We start from the raw sequence: 27,800 nt of genomic DNA, 5'->3' as shown, positions 1-27,800 counted from the left end.
TATGGGGAGGGGGGGGGGTCCTTGAGAGGAGTCAGATGGGGGGTCCCAGAGTGGAGTCAGATGGGGAGGGGGTGTAGGACCGATAGACAGGGATACCTCTATTACCCCTCTAGGATGTGACACCTGTGCATTCTTACCTGATGTTGTAGTTGTGTAATATCTGCCCTGTTCTCAGTCATTTCCTCACTGGTAAAATACTAATAATGAAATCTGTTTATCCTTTGTGTAGTGATGTGTTATTTGCAGATAACACTTTGTGTGATTTGTTGTCCATGTTTTAGCAGTGTGACGAGGGTCCAGCCTCATGATGCTGTCCCCTGGCCCAGAGGTCGCTCTCCTCACCTCTTACATCGCCCTTAGCGCTGTCTGTCTGTTCTCCAGCTGTCCGGACCCTTCAGGTGAGGAGATAAGTATCACGGTATCAAAATATGATGAACTTGGGGTGAGGGGTGAGCCTGGGACTCATTCAGTCACCAACATCCTTTATATTGTGTGGAAACCTTGCGCAGGGTGAGTAATAATCAATCTCAGTAATAGTTTATGCTCATATTAGCCGAGAGCACAGATAAATAATACGTCCTATAGAGACAGTTATTACAAACTCCAGAGATTACCAGGAATTCAGGGACCACTAGTCCCAGAGTCACCCACCAGTCCCTATTCCCATTGTTCATCCCTCCTCCCAGATTCCCTGTGACTGCTGTGTTACCCTTATTACCACCATAACAGGCCAATAATGACCTCTGTGTAGGACATCACCCTGCAGCTCCCGCTTCATATTACTCTGGATAAGATCAGACGCCCCATAGATACATCCATCGTTCTGCTACGGCCTCATCTTGGTGAGGAGTAATTGTAGCCGTCATTACTGGTGGTGTCCTAGTTCCAGCTTGACCTCTGGCCATTTGCCTCCAGGCTACCTCAGCTTTGTGAGAATGTAAGGATCCTCCATTCAGCCACCATCACACATCCTCTGACACAGCGAACATTTATTTATTTATATAGCGCCTACATATTACACAGCGCTGTACTGAGAATATTTAATAATCACATCAGTCCTTTCCCTAGTGGAGCTTACAATCTATATTCCCTAGCACCTGGACACACACACATGCGTGCGCACAAAGCCCACTCAAACACGGGGAGAACATACAAACTCCACACATAGAGCCCTGGTCAAGAATCAAACCCCACTCCAGCACTGTGAGGCAGCAATGCTAACCACTGTGCCATCTAACGCCTGCTGCTGTTGGTTACTTAGGGAAGATCCCACCCTTGGGTGGCTGCTAATCCTTGCTGGTTATAAGTAAAACTCTATCAGCTGAATCAGTCCACTAATGATCTGTGTGTTGGGGATGACATATTACACGCATTCGTTCACGTGTCCACAGACTATATATATATATATGTAAGTAAATTCTTCTGGACCTCTGAGCTGTAATATAATATTATTTCTACAGGTGCACAGAGGGGCCTCTGCTGGCTTCTTGCTCCATGGTCTGGCGTCGGTCATTGTGTGTTTCCTGGTTCCTGCCGCACACGGAGGTCCTTCATCTCAGCACTTGGACTGCCAGCGTTATCGGCCTTCCTCTTCTGGTCTTTTCGTTCTTCTGGCTAAGTGGTGACCATTTTTATTCAGCCAACCTGGTCCTCATCTCTGCTCTCCTTCTGGCCTCCGCCTCGGGGTACCTGGCTGAAGAAACTATGTTTGTGGCCCCTTACTTTACCAATGCTGGGGCCACGCTCAGCATCTTGGTGATCTCCATCTTCACAGGGAACAGATATGGGGTGCTGGGCAGCCTCGCACTGGGAACCAGGGGCCTCCTGTCCTTTCTGAGTGCTGCGAGGATTTTACCTTCTTCAACAGAAATTGCCTCAAACTGTGTCCTCAGCGCGGCCTTCCTGGCCTTTGAGATGGCGCTGAGGACCCAACTCTCCAACACAACCTGAACTCATGTCTCTACTGCATGGATCACACGTGTAACATACAACTATATTCCAGCTTCTTCCAGGATAATAGCACATCTTGCCTGGGTTCCCCAGTTTTGCAGCTTTCCCAGAACACTCCATGTTTTTCTAATTAAACATCTGTAATTCAGAATCTGTTTCCCATCTTCTAACATACCTGGAAACATAGGTCTGGAACTGTTTTACAGAATCGGACACAGAAAAGGAAGCGTAGGGTAAAAATTATTTTATTATAATTTTTCATTGTAGAATGATAAAGTGTTGGTATCAGTTGTGTATCCAGGTTTTATGGCTGAGTGGAGAAGCTGATGTATAGGAGATGTCCCAGCCCTGATGTTTGTATTTATATTATACATATGTCACAGTCTGATCTCTTATTTGAGGTTATCTTATTACACAGAAGTTATTAACACCCGCTATAAAACATTCTCATCATTAGGTTTATATCATAGGATGAGGTAATTGAGCTACTGGGAATATTAGATCATTACATGAAGTATTATCTTACATCACAGATGCAGATACGTAATAACCACAAATACAAAACATAGTATCCTAGGACAGCAGCTGGGTAACAATGTATCTTTATTACATGTACAGAGAGGTTCATGTCTTTATTAGTGGTAACTACAAGGTCAGGAAAAACAATGTTAAGTAACCGATAAGTTCAATGTGACAAATTAACTGTATTTGTTCCTATGCTCCTGATACGATATGACAAGTCTTGTACGTTATAGGTTCCTTGCATCTTATCTAGAAGTCAGTGCACACTTTACATTGGTCCTTTCTATCTCAAGGCGTCTTGTACCTGAGAACTGGATTTCTCCTATTAGCCGAGTCTCAGTTCTGTTTTTCTTGAATCAATGTGAACATCCTGAATATACATATTAGGATCAGTAATCTTTATTATAAAGAACATATATAGGTAGGGACCATATGAATAACTGTTAGTAATGCAGGTTAGGGCTGAGCTGTTGGGAGAGAGGACCAGTTAATGCCAGAAGGAAAATTCGATGTGAGATAAGGGTAGAATCAGCGCGTCCATGGCATGAGAAGATAAGGGGATCACTAAGCAGCAATGACTGTAAGTGGTAACAAAGAGTAGGACTGAGAAAATGGAAATGATATTAGTACCTGGGAGTAGGGGGGTGAGGTAAGTAGTTTTATATACTAAAAGTGAGGTCACGAACAACATAAAAATAAAGGTAAGAACATTGTGATGAAGCAGTTTAGGAAGTATGGTTTGTAAACTGTTTGAGTGTCCAGGCACTGCACAGAGTAGGTGCATGAGCTGGAGGTAACAGGATGGCACAGGAGAGTGTATGATGTTGTCTTCCCGTTACAGTGTTTGCAGGTAGAGTTTTCTCCTCACCTCCTGTATAACTCTATACAATAATCCTAACATACACTTAGAAAAAAACACGCACCAAAGACTAGACCAGCTGCGCCAAAATAAATTTGGTATCACCCTGACCAGACTGCCCCTTGTTTCTCACAAAATGTGGAGTATAACTAAATGTAATTTTATAGCCCTGTTAACGTTCTCCAGAGGGCAAGTGCAGTGTCTCATTACATGGGGATAATGGCACATTGTAGCCATGTCTATACAGGAGACCTTTTCCACTATGTGTTACTCATCTGTGTGGCATTTGCATGTTCTCCATGTGTTTGTGTGGAGTTCCTCCCACACTCCAAAAACATACTAGGTTAATGGCTGCTATTTAAATTAACATTTCTATATCAGTCTGTGTGTGTGATAGACTGAGAGAGAGGAGTAGAAAGGATATAACTGTACCTTTTATTACAAAAAAAATGAACATTAATGCAAACAATAACTACAAAAAGATCTATACTTTAAATCAACACCCGAGTACTTGTGTGGGTTAAACGCTGAATCAGGTGCAGGAGTCGTGATGAAGCTGTTGAGAAACAAAACACTACACCAAGCTCAAGAGATCCAGGAACTAGACCACACCCGATCCTTACCCATAACCCCACTATGCTTCAATTTTTTTTAAGAATAATGTATGACTGTATCATTGCAATATCAACAATATATATTTTTACAATCATCAGCAGCAGCTATTTATAAAGCACCCACTAATTCCACAGCGCTGTACAGAACTCACATCAGCCCTGTGGGAAATTGAGATATTAGAAGGGTAACTTTTTTAGCACCATTCAGTTGCAGTCTTGTTTTCACACACACAACAGGAAAAGAAAAAACACCAGGTCCAGGATACAAGGAATCTGCTTAATATTTGATTGAGTCCAATGTCATCACAGTGCTGCTGATTTCTTGGTGGTGTAGACTTTAGCCTGACTGTGCCAGACTCTTATAGCTTTTGAGGCTGCCCTGATCAGTTTGCAGAAACATTCTCCTCTTCCTTCTTGCTCCCAGCAATGCCTCCCTTACAGCTTCACAGAGGGTAGCACAAGATACTTGGCTACTCGTGGACAGCTCTTAAACTGAGTACACACTACAGAAGTTTCCACCAACTTTTTATGCCAATCGATTTTACATGCGATCGATGGTCCGATCACTCGGTCCGTGGACAGCATACACACTAGCCTTGTTTAAGACGATAAAGGGAAGAGCGGACGTCCCTTTAGCGACTTTTTACAGCCATGTTGTCGTGAGCAATGATTGCAATTTGTCGTGGATCGGTCGGAAGTTTATACACACTACACAACGGAAACGAGATTGGAACGAAAATATTAAACGGTACGACCAACCAAATGAGGCGACAATCGTCCATTTGGGCAGACTTTCGACCATCGTGTCACTACACACACTGACCCGACTTTTGAACGAGTGGTCGTATGTCAGCTCATTGAGCCGATTATTGGACGAAAACCGTGTAGTGTGTACCCAGCTTTAGCAATCAGAAAGCGTTATCTTGTTTTCATCATTCAAGAGTCTGTTTTACAAAGAATGTGGAACAACTTCTGTAAGAGATAAGTCTGTATATTGTCCACACAAAGATGAATTATATTTACTGACAATTCCATTCCTTGCGACACTCTGACAGCCATTACAATGGCTAGGTCCCTTCTAGCTTTAGGTATAGACAGGAAATTAGAAACTCTCCAGGTAGCATATATAGTGCAGCTCCTCCTCTTCCCTTGTGTCTGAGCAGCTTCCTAAAGCTGGGTACACACTACACTGTTTTCGTCCAATAATCGGCTCAAACAGCCGACATACGACCACCTCGTTCAAAAGTTGGGTCAGTGTGTACAGTTACACAATGGTCAAAAGTCTGCCCAAATGGACAATTGTTGCCTCATTTGGTTGGTCGTACCATTTAATATTTTCGTTCCAATCTCGTTTCCCGCTGTGTAGTGTGTATAAACTTCCGACCGATCCACAAGTGAGTATGAAATTACAGTCATTGCTCACAACATGGCTGTAAAAAGTCGCTAAACGGGACGTTTCGCTCTTCCCTTTATCGTTGTAAACAGGGCTAGTGTGTATGCAGTCCATGGACCGAGCGATCGAACCATCGGTCGCATGTAAAATCGCTCGGCATAAAGAGTTGGTTTAAATTTCTGTAGTGTGTACCCAGCTTAAGTTGTTCATAAAATATAAGCTTAAATGCATCTAACAACATGGGTAGGAATATTGGACTGCCATGGATTATTTTGGGGAAAAGGAATTATCGTTAAGTATAATTCACCTCTTTTCTCTCTTCCATCCTCCAAGGCAGCCATTACAAGCAATTATGCAGATGACATTGCGTCCATTATCTAATGTTTGTTGACGTTGCAAATAGATAACGATCCAGCTGCTATACAATGATCCGCTGTTGAGGCCTGAGCCCTATGAGCCCAAGAATTGCCATAGCTCTCATTGAGTGAGTTTACAGGTTTCTGGTACTCTACATTAATTTCTCTTGTATGCCTGTATAATGACTTCTCTGATCCATTGCAAGATGATCTTCTTGGATGGGGCACACCCTTCCCTGGGTACTTGCTGGGATCAACGAGAGTCAGAACAACTCTATCCCTGTTTTGATGAATACACAGAGATTGCGCTAAATACAATGTGTAGCTTTCTATCATTAACTAGTTGTGAACAAAAGGATGTCAATATGATTTTTGATTAATATGAAAAGTAGACACCACTTTAGGTAAGAAAGCTGGCTTAGTCCTTAGTGCATCCTTATTTGTGCATTCAGAAAGGGTTCTTTGCACCATAAAGCTTGTAGTTCTCCAGGCAGAAGTAATTGTCACTAGTAACAACACTTTCACTATAAGCCACATTATACCCTCTTGTAAAGGATCAAAGTGATCAGACATCAGAGTGCTGAGAACTAAATTGAGATCCCATGTTGTCACAAAGAGCTTAATACAAGGACAAATCCTCTTCACTTCTTGAAAGAAAAATAAACGGATAAGGTCTTCTGAAGCTATCTTGGCATCGAGTAAGACACCGAGTGCAGATAGCTGTACTTTTAAAGATGAGGGGGCAAGACATTTCCTAAGGCCATCCTGAAGAAAATCAAGAATATGTACAAATCTAACAGGCTGGATCCACTTTAGGATCACACAACACGATGCATTTATAACAGACCGCCAAATAATTCCTTTTTCAAGCCTGTACAAGTGTCAATCACCTTCCTTGAGATTCCTTTACTTCTGGGCAGGGACCGCTCAGTCTCCATCCCATCATAGATAGTGGATTTGGATGAAAAACTGGGTTGTTGTAAAAGGTCTGGTGGGAGAGGGAGAGGCCACTGTTGCTCCTGACACATCTCCCAAGCTTCACAATGGGTTTGGTGGCCAGAATAATAACATTACTGACATGTCTCTTTTATCTTACTCAGGGTGAGCACTGCAGGGAATGGAGGGAAGAGCTGCACTGCGTGATATTGGCAGGAACTGGTACATTGTGGTGGAAGCACCTGTACAGTCATTATATCTAGGTGATGGCGGCCAGGCTGTATTGTATACAAGGAGAATCTCCTGGATGAACGTGTATTCTGCTGAGATAATTGGCTTTAACACTATGTCCTGTTTATCTGTCCATGACATAACTGCTGCTCCGTCACCATGATCCTCAGGTAACTCTGTGGTGAGCTATGAACTCGTCTGAACATACCCTGAGACACGTTCCCTGTAAGAGCATAAGACGGAGCCATACTCCACAGTACCCGCGTTTCCACAACGTTATCTGTCATTTATTTTGAACACACGCCCTGAGCTTGAGGAGCAGCCAGTCTGTGGTACACAGAGCACCGGCTATGGAGGCTCTTGTGTCTAATGTATGAGGGAAATACCCCGTGACTGGGAGACTGCCCGGCCCCTGTGAGGGTGTGAGGGTGTGAGGGCACCCCCGGGGCAGAGCCACATCCGGGACACGGGGCTCCCGCACATCGGGCCGTTCTCCTCACAGGATCAGTGAGCGGGAACTCTGGCTCTGATTGCCTATTGGTCGGTAAGGGTGACGGGGGGGGCGGGTCACGTGACGTCAGGCGGGGTGGAGTAAGATGGCGGTGGATCACGTGACGTCAGGCGGGGGCGGGGCGCGATGCGGCGGGGACGGAGGAAGATGGCGGCGGCGGGTCACATGACGTGACGTCAGGCGGGGGCGGGGCGCGATGCGGCGGGGACGGAGGCGTCTGACCGGACATGTCGGAGGAGAGGGAGGATCAGGGGCCGATGGCCTCGTCTTCCTCCGCCGAACAAGAAGATATCCCGGGGGCCCGGCTGCTCCTTCTGCCCCCCGAGCAGGACACGGACTGGCCCCCCAAGAAGAGGCTGCGGGTGGAGGCTGAGCCCGGGAGTGTCCGGCTGGAGGAGAGGCTGTACTCGGTGTTGTGCTGCACGGTGTGCCTGGACCTGCCCAAAGCCTCGGTCTACCAGGTGAGGGGGCCCGTCCTGAGATCTGCCCCCCGGGACCTGCCCCCCCCCCCCGAGACTTGTGCCCCCCCCCCCCCTGGGACCTGCAACCCCCCCCCCCCGAGACCTGCCCCCCCCCCCCCCCGAGACTTGTGCCCCCCCCCCCCGGGACCTGCAACCCCCCCCCCCCCCCCCCCGAGACCCGCCACCCCCCCCCCCCCCCCCGAGACCTGCCTAAAGTCGGTGTACCAGGTGAGGGGGCTCGTCCTGAGATCTGCCCCCCGAGACCTGCCCCTGCGCCGCCCCCCCCCCCCCCGAGACCTGCGTGCCCCCCACCCTACCCTGGTACCTGCCTAAAGCCTCGGTGTACCAGGTGAGGGGGCCCGTCCCGTGATCTGCCCCCCGAGACCTGCCCCCCCACCCTGGGACCTGCCTGAAGCCTCAGTGTACCAGGTGAGGGGGCCCGTCCCGTGATCTGCCCCTGCCCCCCCCCCCCCGAGACCTCCCCCCCCCCCCCACCCTGGGACCTGCCCAAAGCCTCGGTGTACCAGGTGAGGGGGCCCGTCCCGTGATCTGCCCCCCGAGACCTGACCCCCCCCCCCCCCCCCCCCCCCAGACCTGTGCCCCCCCCCCGGGACCTGCCCCCCCCACCCTGGGACCTGCCCAAAGCCTCGGTGTACCAGGTGAGGGGACCCGTCCCGTGATCTGCCCCCTGAGGCCTCCCCCCCCCCCCTGGAGTCACCTCAAGACCTGCCTCCCTACCCCTCACCCCGAGATCTGCCCAGAGCCTCGGTATACCAGGTGAAGGGGCACGTCCCCCCACCCCGAGTCACCCTGAGATCAGCCCCCTACCCGCCTGAGATCAGCCCCCGCATCCCGAGACCTGTCACCCCAAGACCTTCCCCCTGAGAGATGTCATCCTGAGACCTGCGCTCCAACTCCCCATGAGACCTGCCTCCTTACTTGCCTGAGTCACCCTGACACCTGCACCCCTACCTTCTGGTTTCACTCCAAGACCTGACCCCTACCCCCCACCACCCGTCACCCCGAGACCTACCCCCTCTCCTCCTTCCGAGATTTCCATATGTCACCAGATACTATTTTACTTTTATACAGCTTTACACCCCCTGATCTTCCAGTAAGCCCCACCAGACTGACCTGCCCTCCTCAAAATTCTCCCCAAATACCTCATCCCCCCCCCCCCACACCCCCCAGATTATCTTTTGAGCACTTCAGATTGCACTGTCAAGTTTTCTTCGTAGGACCCATACATATTGCCCTACACCCTGGCATCACACCCGTATATTGTTTTGGGACTTTGAAACTGGTGTATTTTCCAAACCTTGTCTGAACCCCCTGATTACGATTTACATGTACCCCTTTATTTGAGCCAACCTAATGTTCCCCACACCACCAGGGCCATCCCTACATCGGGTCTTCCATACTATCCCAGGTGATCCTGATTCCCCTCGATCTTCCCGAACCCCAGGTCTTCCCTTGGACATCCTAAGCTGCTATGACCCTCGGATATGTTCTTGTGAGCCCAACAATACTGTTCTTTTACTCCTTTCTGTTCTGCTAAACTGCCCTGATCACCCTTCCTCTGAGCCCTTCTGGAATTGTCTGTACTTTCTGATCTTCCCCTCAGCGATTCCATATTTCCCTATGTGTCTAGAACTTTTACTGAACCCCTAAAATGACCTAATTCATACGATCTCCTGAAACTGCAGTGTACCAGTGGCCCATCGTCTCCTCACTCCTGGACTGTCCAGTCCCACAGATCTTTCCTGAATTGCCCCACAATGTCCCGTACCACCTAGTCTTCCCCTCGGAGTGCCCAAATTGCTGTTTGGTTGTCACATCTTCAAGAGAACCCCCAAATGACTATCCCCCTAGATCTTCTATTGCACTCCTTCCCAAAATGCCCTGCCACCACTGGTACATGAGACATAAAAATTAAAGTGTTATAGGGAGGTTTTAGGTTCCCCTGGGGGGTTCTGAGACACCAAGTTCTCCATCTTTGCCCTCATACAATGATGGTGTCCTGAGAGAGGAAGGCCTTTGCAGCACTCCCGAGAAGCAATTCCTCTCACAAGCTCAGGCTTTCTGCTGTAGTATGTTTGCTTTGTGCATGTGCTACTTAAGCTGTTGCCAAACGTGCAGAATGTTTGTGGCAGTTTGTGTTCTCTACAAACGATAGTGCTATTCAATAAGGTAACAATTGATGAGAATTGATCCGTCAGGGAGGAGTATCCTGTTGGTCAGCGCCTGTGTTGGCTGATGGTCGTCAGCTGATATGTAACGTGTTGCTGCATGTACCTGTATTAGATCTGGCTAGTGTGTGAGATATGTCCGTGTTCGCTGGTCTGGAGACTTGAGAACAGTCACGCAGCGGAGGCAGACATTTTATTCATTCAAGTTCAGCCAATTTCGCAGATGTTATTCATGAAGTGCCTCAGTGATGTCGATGGTTCCTGGTTAATTTGCTGCATTCCAGGGATATTAGTGGCGTCCTCCACACTGCAGGAGACATGTGACGTCTTCTAAGGTATCTTCATATTCATGGAAGTTATCTCACCGCTGCTGACAGATCTGTTTATTTCCCTGGTATGACCCAAAACTTCCCTGCATACAGTAATGTCTAATGCAGAGAGCAGAGCGGATCTGTGCCTCGTCCTAGGGCTTTAGAAATAGACAACTCTGATGATATGGATGCATGGCTGGAAGGCACAGAGTGAATATATATATATATATTCTAGTAAATATGAATAGAGGGTCTGTACAAGCCAGTAAATGAGTCATTTTTAATGACCGCGTTTATGTAAAACATTGCAAATGAGACGTCCACTGTAAGAAACAATGTTCTGTTACCCTGACGATGACTGTGTGTGCCGCTATTACTTGCTGCAGGCTACGTGAGAGAATAATGTAGGCGATAAGTTGTATAAATCGGACACGGGAATAAGCTGCATCACTCATCAGACTCTTATTCCTGGTCATTATTACATACTGACTGGTGCTGAGCACTTATAAAAATATGCTTAGAATTACATCACCTATGTCAGAGTCCCGCTGTATATAGATGTGTGTGGTTTATATATTTTGCTCTATTTTGCTACTTTCTACCATTCTGGAAGTTGTACAGATGAGTTTGATTGTCAAAGTATGTTTTATTTATGAGTATAAATAAAGTCTGGTACAGACTCAATCATAATCATTAATTATCTACTGAAACATTGTTATAAAACTTGTGCAAAAATTATCTTGTGATCAGTAATGTTCATGATTGTGTCCGATAGAGATATATATATATATATATATATCACACTGCTAAAATATTATCTAACTTAGCAGAGCACAAAAAGATGAGATTCCTACCCAGATTCAAAGCACCATTAATGAGCTTACATCAGGCGCAGGAATAACCTTAGAGTCATTGCTCTACCAGAGGACTTTCCTACTCAAGGTATAGAGGACGTATTGACCCAAATTTTTAATGAGGTGCTAGATAAACCCCCTGACTAGCAGATTAGATCTAATGGGGCACTGGGCTAAACCCACAAAGGGACAGACCTTGTTATATCATTTGTAGCTTCCACTATTTAAAAAAAAAAGTCAACCAGAAATCCAGGAGATTGAATTAAATGACCACATAATTAAAATATTTCATGACGTGTCCTGGCGTAGCGTACGGCACAGTCTGTTAAAGCCACTCACAAGGGAACTATGTAAGATCCACTGGCATTAGTCTACAGGTCTGTCAAGAAGGGAAAACTAGCTGCATAATGCGGATGAAATAGGTTATCACAGCACAAGAAATGGCAAACGGCCCAGAAACCAAAAGAAGAATCACCGGCAGTCTTGCATCATTCTCAAATGAACACCTGAAAACTTTATGTTGAGTTTATAAGCCACAAACCAACTCCAGTTATTGACAAGGAACTGGATCACGTAAAGGGCATTAAACCCCACAATAGACTCGATCTTCCAAAAACAGCCCTCTGCAAAGGATAAGGCACACGCTTCATGATCACCAGTTGTTAGATTTGTGGAGAATTCAGGACCCGTAAGGAGGAGATTATACATTTTATTGATACCCATGCATAGTTTGTTTTCCTGTGAGTCACAGACATCACCACTTCTCTAACACAAATATTGGGCAACTTGGTCAGATCACGGTGCCTTTCTCATCAGTCCACTTCTTCACCACTGTTACACCTAAGACCCCACGATTATATCACCTTTAAAACTTTTCAGATAACTTCCTTTTACTGCGTAAATGCATCCAAATAGGCTCCCATCTTAACAAAGAAACCCCAAAATGCTTCAGAAAATACGCAGTCCTGAGCGTCTTCTCTCTATAGACATTTGTGGTCCACTTACTGAAGCTTTCCCTTAACAGACTGCTTGGTGATAGAAGGAAATTTGCCCCCTGCCAATGTAAGAGGTATTTTTTTTGACTGGAGAAACTGTTAGGCCCGTAGATTGCATTTACATCTATACACCCATCCTACCCCAAAAGCTTTATATCCTAGGGGTAAATTCTACCTCTGAAAAAGTTATTTACCTTCAGGAAGTATGTTTCTTTAAGATATCAGATGATTGAAGCAATTACACAATACCATTTTAGTAAGAGCCAAGATAGCTACACATCACCTTTTACAAAACCTCTAAAGACCATTTGGCCCACTACTACGGGATTTTAAAGAGATTTCTAGTCCATTATTTCTCCTAAACGTAATCCACATGGATCAATTGGGCTTTGTTCCTAGCAGGGAGGCCAAGGATAACACCACAAGGAATGTTAATCTTAACTTTTGTGTCCCTACTTCCAGCGTCCCTGCAGTAGTGCTGCCTTCTGTCCTATGTTACAATGGAGGCATCCTGGAGAATAGCGCATAAAACCTTTTCCCCTTCCCACAATTAAACTCTGAAGTTCCCTCTTGGAATTACACTCATAACTTGAACATTGGTCTCCAGATGGAGTGGGCTGGCTTATAGACATAAACGCTCTGAGTGGGAGGAGTGGACAATGTTTTAAATGCAGTAAATTTGAAGCACACATCCATTTCTCTAGTTATAGTCTTAACACCCCTTAAGCTTCTTTGCATTCCCCTTATGATCCTACAACATTATTTCTTCAATATTCAAAGTTTTAATGGACGCTTCAGCTCCTGTTCTTCACTCTTTAATAAGACTTTGAGAGCACTGGACCTCACACTACCTAGCTGCTGGTGGTCCAAGAGTTTTCAAATGGTTTGCTCTTGTGTACCAGTGGTGTAAACACTATGAACTCCTGGTAAGATGGTACAGGCGTCCAAGGCACCTACATAACATATTGCCCACACTTCCAGACACCTGTTGGGGGTGCAGTGCTGGTACCCAACTTCATATCTGGTGGAACTGTCCAAGACTATTTGTCTTCTGGAGAGAAGTAGTTTTGATTGAGACTTTGGGCACTGAGGTTTCTGATGACCCAAGTTTTTGCTCCTATTCGCAATGAAAATGCTAATGTCTAAATATAACCGATCGTAACTGATCAGCGCTTCACCACTGTTGGCTGCTGTGTGTAAATGCTGATTGGGTGGTTTGTTAGACATCTTGCCGCCCATGGAGTTTTCTCCAAGGAGCAGAGGTGGTACTGCATGCTGCTACAGAGGTGCCATTCCTCTTGCTTGGCCTCTAATATTGCCCATTAGCGGTTCTGTTCTGCAAGACACCCTCCATTAATAGTGTTTTCTCATCCTCCCGCTATCGGTGGATCAGACCCATGCACATGTCCCTGTCATTATTAGGGTTCTCTGAAAGACTGTCACATTATGACGTAGGCAGTGAGAGGGCATGCTGGGGTGTACATGGGGCCGCTTCATCTAACACGTGATCCGTTCATGCTGGAGTTTTTGCGTTGGGTAAAATGAGATTTTGGGAGTGTTTGTGTTCATCGTTCAGCAGTTACTTTGTTGTTTGTACTGGTCACTGTCCAGTAGGCTGTGAGGGCAATCTGGCAATTACTGGTTTAATTAAGGTATTGAATATACAAGTCCTGGCAACTCTATCTGTGCTCTTTTCCATTGCTTTGTATCTTGTTGGCCATAAAGTTGACTTGTAACATCTAACATTTGTAAAAGTTTAGTTATTAATAAAAATCCAATCTAGAGAAAATCGGCTATGAAACTGCACCTCCCTCTGTCACAAATGCCTTGGGTATTTCCTTTTAGCTGTAATGGGTGGAGTTCAGTGACACTGAGCTCATCTGAGCTTTCAGAGCCAATGTACTGAGAGCTGGCAGCTTGATGATGTCACAGGAAATAGGAATAGAAAGTAAAATAATGCATGGAGACACAAACATCTGAATACAGCAGCTGAGGAAGGAACCTTGTACTTACATGATCTGAAGGAAGCAGGAAGGCAGTAATTATATAATAGATGGAATAAGGGGACACCCTGTGACATTGGAGGAAGGACTATAATTCAGGAATGCCTTGGACAAACGTCTGTGTTCTCCACAGCACCTATTTCCGGGTGCTCCACCCGACTTTTTTTCATTATTATTGTAAAGTTATTACACTGCTCAAACAACTACTTGTTAATGCCACCCAGCTGGCAAAATTTTCTGGGGAGAACACTGAAGGTGTTGCGATTGTTAAGACTTCGAGTAGCACCCCCACATATACAAACACGCACAGAAAACACGGTCAAGCTATACAGACATGCAGGATTCCCATGATTTAACATTTTTAGCATTTTTCCTGGTTTGTTTCTTCAGGCTGCTATTAATGATTTATAATTCTGCAGTGTCGTGCCATGGGACTACCATGGCAACCACAGTCACATGGCACATAACAGTAAGCAGAGGCTTTGGGATGTCACTCTGAGCTCTCCTAGATGCTTTCTATCTTTCTGCCCCCACTACCATCACATTACATGCTGAGAGCTACAATCCTGTGGAAGCTATTTTTGTTTGCTATCCAGAAAGGTATTTAAAGGGAGATAATGTTCTATAGGAGGACAGCTAAGAAAACTACTAGATCCATGCTTAAAAGGTACTTGCGATTTAAAGACAGAAAACTGGGATTGCTGCTTTAATGCAAAATGCTATTATACAGTATACCACACTGTAAATGTGACATGTTAGGCGTTGTCTGTTTCATGGGGCACCTTAAGGTGATGGTGTAAGGGTTCATATCTACCTATCAGTTGTGTTTCTGTAACACATTGACACATAGGACACAATGCTCGTAGGTTTATTATACAAGCCATTGATGTCCGTCAGGACTCGTGCATTTACCCAGCTAATAAAAGGCCCAGAAACTAAATAGATGGTTGTGGACCCTAATTAATGTAGTTCTGAAATACTGTATGTTACAATGTATCCACCTACTTCCTGTTTCTTCTCCACAGTGTACCAATGGGCACTTGATGTGTGCCGGTTGTTTCATCCATCTCCTGGCCGATGCCCGGCTGAAGGAGGAACAAGCCACGTGTCCCAATTGCCGGTGTGAGATCAGTAAGAGCCTCTGCTGTAGAAACCTCGCGGTGGAGAAGGCAGTGAGCGAGCTTCCTTCCGAATGCGGCTTCTGCTTGAAACCCTTTCCCCGCTCGTTGCTGGACAGACATAAGAAGGAGGAGTGCCAGGACCGGTATGGGCCTCGTTTTATCTATCATAGTCACTGTAGTATTTATTTATATGCCTAGGTGTCCATTAACTGCATATTGGAGTCATTCTGGTCCGATTGGATTACTCGTAGTATTATAATTCTAGTATTATTATTTATAAAGCGCTGACATGCTGTGCATCGCTGTACACTAAGGAGATAATGAAATGTACACAATCAAGTTATACAATTGTATGACTGGTGTTTCTGTGCAGCTACCGGTGAGTGGATTGAGGGGGGACAGTGGGAGATGGAGACATAAAACATGAACTAGTAATTGCGGAAATCTTAAATCAGTCAGCAGCTGTCAACTATAACTGTTCTTCACTATTTATTATAACTGAACCTCCTTCCTATCCTGGTGCTAGAGGAGGCTTTACTGCTGCACGGACAGTCTTGTGGTTACTCCACAGCCTGGAGTGTCCTGTGACCGCTTTTGTCACTACTGTGGCGGCAGAGATCACCGAAGAACGAACAGAGATGGCAGCTGGATGGGGTTGGAAGGCATTAGATCTTCTTAGCTTAGAGGTCACTGATACAGTAAACACATGACTCTGCAGATGCTCCTTTCTGCCCTCAGGTCCAGCTGGTCCAGGTCCTATTCAGCAGTAACGCTCATTCTTGGTAATGTTGAAAAATGTGTGCCTTGGTCACAGCCGCTCCTCCTGTCACCATGCTGCCAAGACCAGCTCCATAAACCTTCACCGGCCTTCATCCGTTTTCGCCCGCGGGCGGTGGGGGGTTGGGGGTTTGAGAGTTGTAGTCTCCCCATCACATGAAAATATGCACTCCTGACTCTTACTCTGGTGGATTTTGCATCACACTGCAGAGTAGATTGCTGATTCAAGTCGTTAACCATGAATAATTTGAAGCATTAGAATCCGGAACCAACTTTACAACACTTGTTTGTTTCTCTGCAGAGTAACGCAATGTAAATACAAGAGGATTGGCTGCCCGTGGCAGGGTCCATACCATGAGTTGACGGTGCATGAGTCCGAGTGTTGTCATCCCACCAAGACTGGAAATGAGCTGATGGAAATACTCGATGAGATGGACCAATCCCACAAGAAGGAGATGCAGTTGTACAACAGCATCTTCGGACTGCTGAGTTTTGAGAAGATCGGTTACACAGGTAAGGTCTAAACCTGTTGCTGCTTGGACATATCACTCACAAGAGTCTGTGGGACTGCCACTGATTAGATGATACACACCTGTTCTTTGTGCATGTCACTTTTATGTTTGTAGGTGTCGATAAGGATCTCTCTCTGCAGCAGATCATCTGAAGAGCTTGGTTACCATGTGGTAGTCCAACATCTCCATCTTTCATGTTATCTTTTAGGGTAAGTGTCACCAAGGACATGAAGAGGGGCAGCTGTCATTGAGAATCAGCTGCTGATCTTTATGAAGTGACCCTCGAGTTTCGGTCTCCTTGATGGCATGTAACTCGATAATGTCCTCCGTGCGCACTATACATTTGCCATCCTGGTGAGAGGCGATGCGTCAAAAGTGTTTGTTGTCATTCTTTGATGTTGAGAACCAGGATTCAGAAGATGATGAAGAGATGCCCCATGTATAAGCAGGACTGAGCCCCCCTTGTACAGGCAATGCTTCCCCTGGTAACCCTATCCCCTTCACCAATTCAGTCCAGTTGGAATATGGATGCGTTTCAGCTTTGTCAGCTTTCTGATGGGAGGTAAGGCAGTATTATTATTTTGCGGTCCAGCAGTAATGTAACCACCTGGATGGATCCTACACGCGGGGAATGTAGAGTTATCACCACAAGTAAACAGAAGGCTGAGAGAGTCTGTTCTCTTTAGTTATGATTAGTAGTAATTAGAGGGCTATGACCTGCTATCATGTGAGCAAAGTCTGTCCAAGGAATATGTCATTCTCTATCTGCGGAGGAACCTTAGTTGCCAAGTCTTAAGCCTTCTCTTTCTCAATGGTTTCCTCTCTCCTGGATCTTTCTCTCTCTCTCTCTCTCTTATTCCATTCTGATACCTCTCTCTAAACTGATCAGTCTTCTATGTCCAACACCAGAACAGAGGTCTTGGTAAACGGGTTTTGGGCTTGTGCTCAGGTTATCATGTCCCAGAATCATTGTATTTGGAGAGGGTGGGTTGGGATTTGCTGTGCAGGAGATGGGATAGGATTCGGCTACTTGGAGGGAACAGGTAAGTGTTAGTGTAATCTTGGTAATGAAATATTTAGTGTTTTTGCTCCTTGGAAATAACCTTTTAATGTTGCCTTCTTCAGTAGGGATGGACTTTTAATTTAGTTGTCATATAACAAAGGTGAGCTGTTTGTATATATAACATAACTGCCTTGTTCTTCAATGATCTTTGGATATGTCTATGAATATACCTTTTCTACGTCAAGAACATTTGTCTGTGTACAACCTTCTCATTGTGAAATATTCCTTTTGAGTATTGTATGAACCTTAAATCTGCCTTTTTCTAGATCTGTACCACCTTCTCGTTGGAATAAACTTGCTTTATTTTCTGAAATGGATCTGTCCGTGTATTCTTACAAAATGGTTTTAAGTTATAATAAACAACTTGTGCAAGTTTGCTAACATCATATAGTTCTACAGTTGAATTTAAAAAGGAAACACCGCTATGTCTATTGAAACGTACAAACAGTCTGCACTTTATCTTAATGTAACGTATAAGGGTCTATCCAGGAGGAAACATCTTGTGGCCTTACTTAGTCCTATAACATTGTCATATTCTGCGTCTCCTATAGAAGTTCCAAATGAGATACTTACAGGTGGACTTTGAAGACTTCTTGCCCAGGAGCTATACTGATTCTTTGTCCTATTAGTGAATGTTGACTATCACCGCATACATCTAGAAAACGGGTTGTCTCTGCAGGCTTGGCACCACTTTGGGTTATAATCACAAAATGCAGGAACTAATAATGGCCGGTATATCACCATTAAACCCTGTCTGTACCTTTGTCTGTTTCAACCACAATTTACTGCTTATGTTTTGCAAAGGTAGTTAGCGCATTCATCTCCCTTTCCCCCTTTTAAGAAATAAAATCCTTTTTATGAGGCAAACCAGGTCAGAAGCAACGAGTGATCCTTCGCCGGTTTCAGGTAACGTGGTGTAGATGGGTGAATGTAAAATGACATGTCCACACAGTAACTGTTGTCCTTTTTTCTCCCCTCCGCCCTTGTCACAGAAGTCCAGTTCCGGCCGTACAGAACAGATGACTTCATAACCCGCCTGTACTATGAAACTCCGCGCTTCACGGTGCTCAACCAGACCTGGGTTCTGAAGGCACGTGTCAACGATTCAGAAAGGAACCCCAACTTGTCATGCAAGCGAACCCTCTCCTTCCAGCTTATCCTAAAAAGCAAGATCAACTTCTCCATGGAGTGCTCCTTCCTGCTGCTCAAAGGCCCCTATGATGACGTCAAGATCCACCCTGTTATCTACCATTTTGTGTTCACCAATGAGAATAATGAAACGGAGTACGTGCCGCTACCCATCATAGACTCTGTGGAATGTAACAAACTGTTGGCCGCAAAGAACATCAATCTCCGACTCTTTATATTCCAGATTCAGAAGTGAACCACAATTACCTCGGCCGCTTCCTTTGTCCAAACTCTTGTCTTCAGTCCAACTTGCGCTTCTATGGTAGACATGTTTCTTCTTTTCTTAGCAGATGGAATGTGGACAGTTGGGAAGGATTTTCTGTCTTTATTTTTAATTAGTTTGCTTTAAATTTGTAGTTTGCATGTGTATGCTAGATATTTATTCCACTTTCAGCCTTGTGTGCAGCCCTCTTATACCACATGAACGCTTACTACTAGGTGTCACCAGAGCCTGTCCGTGTCTGCTTCCTCCTCGTTTCTGTTCTCCTCTTCCTAGTAAATGTCAGTATTTTCAGTTCTCTGTTTCTGAAGTGTTAGGACTCTGGAGATGTGACCTGAGAGGGAATGATGATCATCCTGTAGATTACCTCACCCACAGTTTAGGATTTTATGTTACACTGGTGACGACACGGCTTCTATCTCCCAGACTGAGAGGTATATTTTAGTTTAGTGAATGTCTGCCTGTACTTGCTACCACAGTATGAAATAATCCTCTTCTCGCCTGTCCCATTTCCGGTCTTTCTCTTATATTTTATAGTTCTAGGCAAGGCACTATTAATGGAGTATTAATCTGTCCTGACTAACCCTGGCAGTAAAATGATGGATGACTCAGCGGGTGCATTTATGACAACTGTCTGACCGGTAACTGTAGATGAGGTGGTGTTGCCCGTAGCAGCCGGAGATGTGTTATCATTTTCTAAACTGTACAAGAAAAACACTGGTTCCTGTGGGTGACACCACTTCTACCCCTTACACAGCTATCTCCCGTCACAGAAGACCTGCAGCCTGGTCACAGCTCAATAAAATCTGTTGGCAAACCAGCAGCGTCGCCAGCCTCCAGCCATATTGTTGTGAACTCAGAGTGCTAGCCAGATATCCGCAAGTAAACGTTTCCGTCCCTGTGTCGGGATCTGTTGGCCAGATAAATGTTCATGAGTCCTCTCTTCACATATCTGTTTCTGTCCATCAGGATCCTCTTGAAGTTGCTTTTTCTCTATCTCACTTTCATTATTTGGAGCTGCCAGTGAGCTTATACCTTAGTTATCAAACATTTAGTAGTTGTGATAAACAGCAGCTTGTGAGTTCCGCTGCGGAGCTCAGTTGTTTGTCTGTAGGACGTAAGAAAGACGTAGAGTCCATTTGTAGATGAAATGTTGAATGAACGTTGTTTCTTTATCTTTGTGGTGTTAGTGGCCGGGGGTCTCGGACACGGCCAGTGAATGCTGGAGATTAGTGGAGCTGGACACTGGTTCCTCAGACATTGTCGTTACATAGAACAATTATGGTCATACATGTGGCTGTTTATACCCTCTGGGTACCTGGTGACTCTGCTGTTTTTAAACCTTCAGAAACTGGAATCCCATATGTGATATATTATGCAATTAAGATCCCTGGAGTTTCCTAAGATATGAAGCAGAAGGATATTTTTAATTTATTTTTAGTATTTGGACACGGTTTTATTCTCTGAGAAATATCCTCAGTTATAAAAAGAAACCTATGATGTACCTGATGTGTACACTGCCTCAGTCCTGTTTCTTTGGTTACCTGTGAATATAAAGGGCCAGAACTGGATTCTGCTGGGACATTAGACTTGTGGAGAATCTGTTGGACACCAGTAGATCCATGATCTGTGTCTGGGCCTGTGTATGTTTCATTTTTCTGCTGAGACATGAATAAAAATGGTTCCTGCAAACCACTAACTGGCCCGGTGTGTTCTGTGTGTGGAGAGTCTACAGATACAGGAGAAATATTCCCACCAAAAGCATATTGAAGGCCTGTCATTGTGTAATACATTACTGAGTGCTCCGCTGTCATCAGTAAACGTTTACTCAGATGACGTGGTCTATTATAGGGATCAGTGATCCCTCTGCAGTATTAGGTTCTGTCTTGTTCTTCCATCTAAACAAAGCCGAGAGAAACATGACTTACACATGTGTAAATCTCAAGAGGAGCTTGGAATAGAGATTTAGATTGAATCGGGGAGAGTCTGAGAAGAACCTGAGACAGTGACATACACCTGTGTGATTATTATTGTAGATTTGTATGTTGCCACAGTGCTCCGCAGCGCCGTACAGTAGGGAACACAGTTCATACATAAATCAGGGACATACAAGGAAGACAAAATATATACAGACATGAAATCAAAGGGTATGGAGGACCCTTCTCGTTAGAGATCTTACATTCTAAGTGGGAGGAGGGCACAGTTGAAACAAGAGGAGCTGCTCAGAGTGGAGATTGGGACACCTGTGAGGGTGTATTAGTGTGAGTATCATCAGGGATAGGGATAAGCTTTATAGAAAACGTATAAAGATTTAAAGGCTGTGGGAAAGTCTGAGTGTGGTAGGAAACTCCATAAATGGGGAGCCTAGGAGTGAGGGCCCCGGGACACCCACTGTAACCATTTTTAGAGTATTGTAACAGGAAATTGACTGCTCTACAAGTATGGCTGTAGCTGATGTAGCAAACGTTACCTCTTGGGGTAGTCATTTGTGGTTCAAGTAGGATTTGACCGTATATCGCATCCTACTTGACATTGGTCATTAACTTGGGATAGTTCGTCTTTATGAACCCCACAAATAAGTAAACTATCTGCTGAGGCATTCTGAACATCGACTGTGAATTGATCTATAGTTCTTTCATAGTGACAAAAGCCAACTTAAGTCCTCTGGGGCAGGGGTATCTGCCAGGGCCAAAATGTAGTTTTTGTTTTCCATAGTTGGTCAGGTAACTACTCTATACAAGGCATGGAGTAACCATCCGCGGTCATTACATCACTCAGGCTGTGATCACACAACTGCATAATACCCTCTTCAGAACCAGTAATATAGAAGCGGACCATATTCTTTGGAAAGAGACTATAATCTGGAGGGCTAATATCTTGAGGTTTTTTCTTTTAATCTCCATTACATTAACTCAGCTACTTGATATTCCCCACAACATAGTGGCGCTAATACCCATGTCCATGGTGCGTGCTTAATATTCATTAAGTACACAATCTAAGCCTTTGTATTGAGGATAGTTTCTCACTTAACTCCTCCAGAGAGATCACATTGCTGAACTCCCTCAATAGGTCATGAAGACTCTCATTCAATATGCAACAGGGTAGACACACCAGGAGGGGTAAAACAAATAACTGATGATCTAGGTAGACTAGAGGAATGGTCAGGAGAGTGGCAACTACAGTTTAATGTCAAAAAATGCAAAATCATGCACATAGGTCTCAAAAACGCAAAGGATAAATATAGTATTAATGGCGTTATAATGGAAACTACCGAGGAGGAAAAGGGATCTAGGAGTCACTATTTCAGACTTACAGGCAGGTAAGTAATGTAACAAAGCAATGAGGAAGGGAAGTCAGATGCTTGGTTGTATAGGGAGAGGAATCAGTAGCAGAAAGAAGTAATAATACCACTGTATAGGTCATTGTACGGCCTCATCTAGATACTGTGTTCAGTTCTGGTGGTAATATCTCCAGAAGGATATAAATACATTACAGACTTCAAAGAAGGGCAACTAAAATGGTACATGGTCATCAGCACAAAACTTACCCGGAAAGACTAAAACATCTTAATATGTATAGTTCAGAGCAGAGAAGGAAATGGGGGACATGATAGAAACTTTCAAATATATCCAGGGTTATAACAAAGTACAGGAGGGAAACATTCTACAAAGGAAGAAATATTAGAATATGAGGACATGTACTGACACTGGGGGGGAAGTACCTATAGATGTCTAAGATCAACAGATACAGTCAAGTCCATAAATATTGGGAAATCAACACAATTCTCATATTTTGGGCTCTATACACCACCACAATAGATTTGAAATGAAACTAATAAGATGTGGATTAACTGCAGACTTTCAGCTTTAATTTGAGGGTATTTACATCCAAATCAGGAGAACGGTGTAGGAATTACAACGGTTTCTATATGTGCCTCACTTTTTAAGGGACCAAAAGTAATGGGACAATCGACACAAAACCTATTTCATGGACATGTGTGGGCTATTCCCTCGTTATTTCATCATCAATTAAGCAAGTAAAAGGTCTGGAGTTGATTCTAGATGTGACATTTGCATTTGGAATCTGTTGCTGTTGACTCTCAATATGAGATCCAAAGAGCTGTCACTATCAGTGAAGCAAGTCATCATTAGGCTGAAAAATCAAAACAAACCCATCAGAGAGATAGCAAAAACATTAGGTGTGGCCAAATCAACTGTTTGGAACATTCCTAAAAAGAAAGAATGCACCAGAGAGCTCAGCAACACCAAAAGACCCGGAAGACCACGGAAAACAACTGTGGTTGATGACAGAAGAATTTTTTCCCTGGTGAAGAAAAACCTCTTCACAACAGTTGGCCAAATCAAGAACACTCTCCAGGAGGTAGGTGTATATGTGTCAAAGTCAACAATCAAGAGAAGACTTCACAAGAGTGAATATAGATGGTTCACCACAAGATGTAAACCATTTGTGAGCCACAAAAACAGAAAGACCAGATTAGAGTTTGGCAAACAACATCTAAAAAAGCCATTACAGTTCTGGAACAACATCCTATGGACAGATGAGACAAAGATCAACTTGTACCAGAGTGATGGGAAGAGAAGAGTATGGAGAAGGAAAGAATCTGCTCATGATCCAAAACATACCACCTCATCAGTGAAGCATGGTGGTGGTAGTGTCATGGCGTGGGCATGTATGGCTGCCAATGGAACTGGTTCCCTTGTATTTATTGATGATGTGACTGCTGACAAAAGCAGCAGGATGAATTCTGAAGTGTTTCGGGCAATATTATCTGCTCATATTCAGTCAAATGCTTCAGAACTCATTGGACGGCGCTTCACAGTGCAGATGGACAATGACCCGAAGCATACTGCAAAAGCAACCAAAGAGGCTTACAAGTGGAATGTTATGCAATGACCAAGTCAATCACCTGACCTGAATCCGATTGAGCTGCATTTCACTTGATGAAGACAAAACTGAAGGGAAAATGCCCCAAGAACAAGCAGGAACTGAAGACATTTGCAGTAGAGGCCTGGCAGAGCATCACCAGGGATGAAACCCAGTGTCTGGTGATGTCTATGCCTTCCAGACTTCAGGCTGTAATTGACTGCAAAGGATTTGCAACAATGTATTAAAAAGTGAAAGTTTGATGTAGGATTGTTTAGTTTGTCCCATTACTTTTGGTCCCTTAAAAAGTGGGAGGCACATATAGAAACCGTTGTAATTCCTACACCGTTCCCCTGATTTGGATGTAAATACCCTCAAATTAAAGCTGAAAGTCTGCAGTTAAAGCACAACTTGTTTGTTTCATTTCAAATCCATTGTGGTGGTGTATAGAGCCCAAAATATGAGAATTGTGTCGATGTCCCAATATTTATGGACTTGACTGTATACTGTTAAGATCTAGAAATAGATTGCAAAGATCTACCTATGCACTGCTAGGATATAGATTACTGGGATCTCCCTATACGCTGCTAAGATTCCCTATATAGATTGCTGGGATCTCCCTATACGCTGCTAAGATCTCCCATATAGATTACTGGGATTATTGTTATTATCTTTTAATTTATAAGGCGCCACAAAGGGTCCGCAGCGCCGTACATGACATATACAGAAAACTGAGCCATGATACAGAAAGAACAAAAAAATGGAACAAAAATATATACACACACACAAGTAGCATGGTGAAAATCAAATTATTTCTGGGACAATGAGTGAAAGTGATGGTAGAAATCAGCGAGAAGTAGGCCAAAGCTTAAGATTCCCTATATAGATTGCTGGGATCTCCCTTTATGCTGCTAAGATCTCCCAGATAGATTACTGGAATCTCCCTATACGCTGCTAAGATCTCCCAGATAGATTACTGGGATCTCTCTATACGCTGCTAAGATCTCCCAGATAGATTACTGGGATCTCTCTATACGCTACTGGGATCTCTCTATGCTGCTAAGATCTCCCAGATAGATTACTGGGATCTCTCTATATGCTGCTAGGCTCTCCCAGATAGATTACTGAGATCTACCTATACGCCACTAAGATCTCGCCGATAGATTACTGGGATCTCCCTATACGCTGCCAAGAGCTCCCAGATAGATTACTGGGATCTCCCTATACGCTGCTAAGATCTCCCAGATAGATTACTGGGATCTCTCTATACGCTGCTAAGATCTCCTAGATAGATTACTTGGATCTATCTATGCTGCTAAAATCTCCCAGATAGATTACTGGGATCTGTCTATATGCTGCTAACATCTCCCAGATAGATTACTGGGATCTCTCTATACGCTGCTAAGATCTCCCAGATAGATTACTGGGATCTCCCTATAAAATGCTAAGATCTCCCAGATAGATTACTGGGATCTCCCTATACACTGCTAAGATCTCCCAGGTAGATTACTAGTATCTCCCTATACAATGCAAAGATCTCCCAGGTAGATTACTGGGATCTCTCTATACGCTGCTAACATCTCCCAGATAGATTACTGAGATCTCTCAATACATTGCTAAGATCATCCAGATAGATTACTGAGATCTCCCTATACACTGCTAATATCTCCCAGATAGATTACTGGGATCTCCCTATACGCTGCTAAGATCTCCCAGATAGATTACTGGGATCTCCCTATACGCTGCTAAGATCTCCAAGAGAGATTACTGGGATCTCCCTATACACTGTTAATATATCCCAGGTAGATTACTGGGATCTCCCTATACATTGCTAAGATCTCCCAGATAGATAACTGGGATCTATCTATACGCTACTAAGATCTCCCAGATAGATTACTGGGATCTCTCTATACATTGCTAAGATCTCCCAGATAGATTACTGAGATCTACCTATACGCTGCTAAGATCTCCCAGATAGATTACTGGGATCTCCCTATACACTGCTAATATCTCCCAGATAGATTACTGAGATCTACCTATACACTGCTAAGATCTCCCAGATAGATTACTGGGATCTCTCTATACGCTGCTGTCAGAGATGACCTAAACGGGTCCTTTCTCCTGAACTCCGGCTGCTATACCTTGTGGGTATCGATCGATAGAGAGACAGACAACTTCAGATGTTAGGCTGAAAATGTATCTGGTTCTGACCAGCCCTAAGTCAGAGTAGCTTTATTTATACATAGTTACACAGAAAAAGAGAGATAAGGAATACAAGGTTTCTGAAGGCATCTTGTCCATGTCAGCAGTTTGTGGGCATGATGTACAGCAGATGTCTTATCTCAGTCACGTAGGCCTCAAGTGGGGGTCGTGGGCTCCTGGTACCGAAGCTGCTGGATGTGCACATTCTTGAGAAGAGACATGTTGACTAAGAGAAAAGAATGTAAGGCAAAGTTCATAGAGAATATTCTGCAAGCTGCAGACTATTCTTTCAGCAGTAATTATACAAAATGCATTACTTTAAGAAGTTCATAAAATGTATATCTCTCACACTGCTAACATCTCCCAGATAGATTACTGAGATCTACCTATACGCTGCTAAGATCTCGCCGATAGATTACTGGGATCTCCTTATAAGCTGCCAAGATCTCCCAGATAGATTACTGGGATCTCCCTATACGCTGCTAAAATCTCCCAGATAGATTACTGGGATCTCTCTATGCTGCTAAGATCTCCCAGATAGATTACTGGGACCTCCCTATAAAATGCTAAGATCTCCCATAGATTACTGGGATCTCCCTATACACTGCTAAGATCTCCCAGGTAGATTACTGGGATCTCTCTATACGCTGCTAACATCTCCCAGATAGATTACTGAGATCTACCTATACGCCGCTAAGATCTCGCCGACAGATTACTGGGATTTCCCTATACGCTGCCAAGATCTCCGAGATAGATTACTGGGATCTCCCTATATGGTGCTAAGATCTCCCAGATAGATTACTTGGATCTCTCTATATGCTGCTAAGATCTCCCAGATAGATTACTGGTATCTCCCTATACACTGCCAAGATCTCCCAGATAGATTACTGGGATCTCCCTATACGCTGCTAAGATCTCCCAGATAGATTACTGGGATCTCTCTATATGCTGCTAAAATCTCCCAGATAGATTACTGGGATCTCTCTATACGCTGCTAAGATCTCCCAGATAGATTACTTGGATCTCTCTATGCTGCTAAGATCTCCCAGATAGATTACTGGGATCTCTCTATATGCTGCTAGGCTCTCCCAGATAGATTACTGGGATCTCTCTATACGCTGCTAAGATCTCCCAGATAGATTACTGGTATCTCCCTATAAAATGCTAAAATCTCCCAGATAGATTACTGGGATCTCCCTATACACTGCTAAGATCTCCCAGGTAGATTACTGGGATCTCCCTATACACTGCAAAGATCTCCCAGGTAGATTACTGGGATCTCTCTATACGCTGCTAACATCTCCCAGATAGATTACTGAGATCTCTCTAAACATTGCTAAGATCTCCCAGATAGATTACTGAGATCTCCCTATACACTGCTAATATCTCCCAGATAGATTACTGGGATCTCCCTATACGCTGCTAAGATCTCCCAGATAGATTACTGGGATCTCCCTATACGCTGCTAAGATCTCCCAGATAGATTACTGGGATCTCCCTATACACTGCTAATATCTCACAGATAGATTACTGGGATCTCCCTATACGCTGCTAAGATCTCCTAGATAGATTACTGGGATCTCTATATAGGCTGCTAAAATCTCCCAGATAAGATTACTGGGATCTCTATACGCTGCTAACATCTCCT

At 44.3% G+C, this 27,800-nt stretch overlaps 1 protein-coding gene across 1 annotated transcript; it reads left to right on the top strand.

Annotated features, from left to right (window-relative positions):
- Window positions 1-7,541: 7,541 nt before the first annotated feature.
- On the top strand, window positions 7,542-20,761 carry ZFTRAF1 (zinc finger TRAF-type containing 1). Its single transcript, XM_075194568.1, has 4 exons — window positions 7,542-7,833; window positions 15,211-15,449; window positions 16,385-16,596; window positions 18,651-20,761. Exons 1-4 carry the CDS (start codon window positions 7,600-7,602, stop codon window positions 19,040-19,042), a joined length of 1,077 nt encoding a protein of 358 aa, XP_075050669.1. The 5' UTR covers window positions 7,542-7,599; the 3' UTR covers window positions 19,043-20,761.
- The last annotated feature ends 7,039 nt before the right edge of the window (window positions 20,762-27,800 follow it).

Source organism: Mixophyes fleayi, unplaced genomic scaffold (genome assembly GCF_038048845.1).
Source record: "Mixophyes fleayi isolate aMixFle1 unplaced genomic scaffold, aMixFle1.hap1 Scaffold_62, whole genome shotgun sequence".
In the NCBI taxonomy this organism is placed as follows: domain Eukaryota; kingdom Metazoa; phylum Chordata; class Amphibia; order Anura; family Limnodynastidae; genus Mixophyes; species Mixophyes fleayi.
The sequence above is the reverse complement of the archived record's forward strand: the minus strand, read 5'-3'. Positions and strand labels throughout refer to the sequence as shown.